This window comes from Echinococcus granulosus (genome assembly GCF_000524195.1).
Source record: "Echinococcus granulosus chromosome Unknown EG_S00240, whole genome shotgun sequence".
Classification (NCBI taxonomy): Eukaryota; Metazoa; Platyhelminthes; class Cestoda; order Cyclophyllidea; family Taeniidae; genus Echinococcus; species Echinococcus granulosus.
In genome coordinates, this window is record NW_020170620.1 from 15,350 (window position 1) to 16,714 (window position 1,365).

General features: G+C 36.9%; 1 protein-coding gene across 1 annotated transcript in view; it reads right to left on the reverse strand. All coding sequences in view use genetic code 11, as the record gives it.

Annotated features, from left to right (window-relative positions):
* Positions 1 to 1,365, reverse strand: part of EGR_10603 (hypothetical protein) — a gene marked incomplete at both ends in the record, with an annotated part of 2,244 nt that overhangs the window by 362 nt on the left and 517 nt on the right. Inside the window, one exon of the mRNA XM_024499852.1 lies at positions 913 to 1,111. Within this exon, the coding sequence (XP_024345731.1) occupies positions 913 to 1,111 (199 nt within the window). The remainder of the gene's footprint in view (positions 1 to 912; positions 1,112 to 1,365) is intronic.

Consider the following 1,365-nt stretch of genomic DNA (forward strand, 5'->3'; position numbering starts at 1 on the left):
GATCTCTCAGTAGTCCTACAGCGAGCTAATTGATAGAGCTTAATGGGGAGGATTGGCTGAAGAGCTTACTATGGTACAGATTGGCCGATATGCTAACAAACGAATAGTCATTTTGTACTATTTCAGTCATTCATCCATTCAGCCATCCACTTCCGCAGTGGTACGAAAAACCTAAAGTTCAGTAGCATTCATCCAAAACAGATTGGACATTAGCTATTTTCTGACTTATAAAATGAGACTAAGACCCTAGCTGCATGCTGGGATAACCAGCAGCCAGTATGACAATGCCATTTGGAAAGAGTGCATCCAAATGTCTATAAATTTAAACCTATCTACGCTAGCTACTCTTTGTTTAGAATTAGGGATACAAAAATCCCAGAACCAAGTAAGGAAAACAGATTATTTGGGTGTACCAGTCGATAAGAATTTCTCATTATTGTGTTAATCCCAACATTTCCTCGACTGTTTTGCAACAGGATAATGCATGAGCATCAATTTTCCATCAACGGAGAAAAAAAGTAGAGGTAGGTAGAGAGCATCAATTCAGGTACTTTTCTAAAGATCACCCAATCTCTTTCATCTACACAATATGACCAATGATCCCCCACCACCTAACAGGAGGCGCTGATAGTGTCCAACTTGCAATAAAAATAGTTCCGGCGAGATATCCCCAAAAGAGAACGATGGCAAGAATGATTAAATTATGCCTAACCATATCCCAATATTGAGTGGCCATTATCGAAGGAATTTGAAGGAGCACGGGACAAGGTGTAGTGTGTATTAATTCACGTCCTTCTTAAGGTCAATCTCAAAATAGCTTTACTTTAAAACCTTTTAAACATAGTTGGTATGCATAACTTTTACTGAAGTTCAAAGGTGGGCATTGCAAAAAGATGAATTTAAATAACTCACTCGATGGAGTGTTCAATTGGGTTGGCAAGAACTCTAATAAGTATCGGTTTGTAAAAATTATGACTCAGTACTTGGTTTGGTATTTTAGTATCTAACTGCTCTGACTTCTCTTTGATGCTGACAGGAAATAGTTTCACAGTCAAACTTTGTTTTAGCAATCTACGTGGATTAAATGAAGGACTAGGTTCGTCATATATAACTTAAAGCAGGATTTGACAGTTTAACCGGCAGAGATGTCATATGCATGTCATTATGAAGGCTTTGTCCTTTTAGTTGGAAGCACTATGCTAAAAGCTTAAGTAAAGTAATATTTACTATAAGAGGCCAAAACTTACTGAATAATTTCTACTTTCACATCTTAAAACTATTTTGAGCATGGTCTTTATATTTCTTTACACACCTATCAATAATCCTTGGATGAAGTCGAGCTTTGTGTCTGCAAATCTTATATAT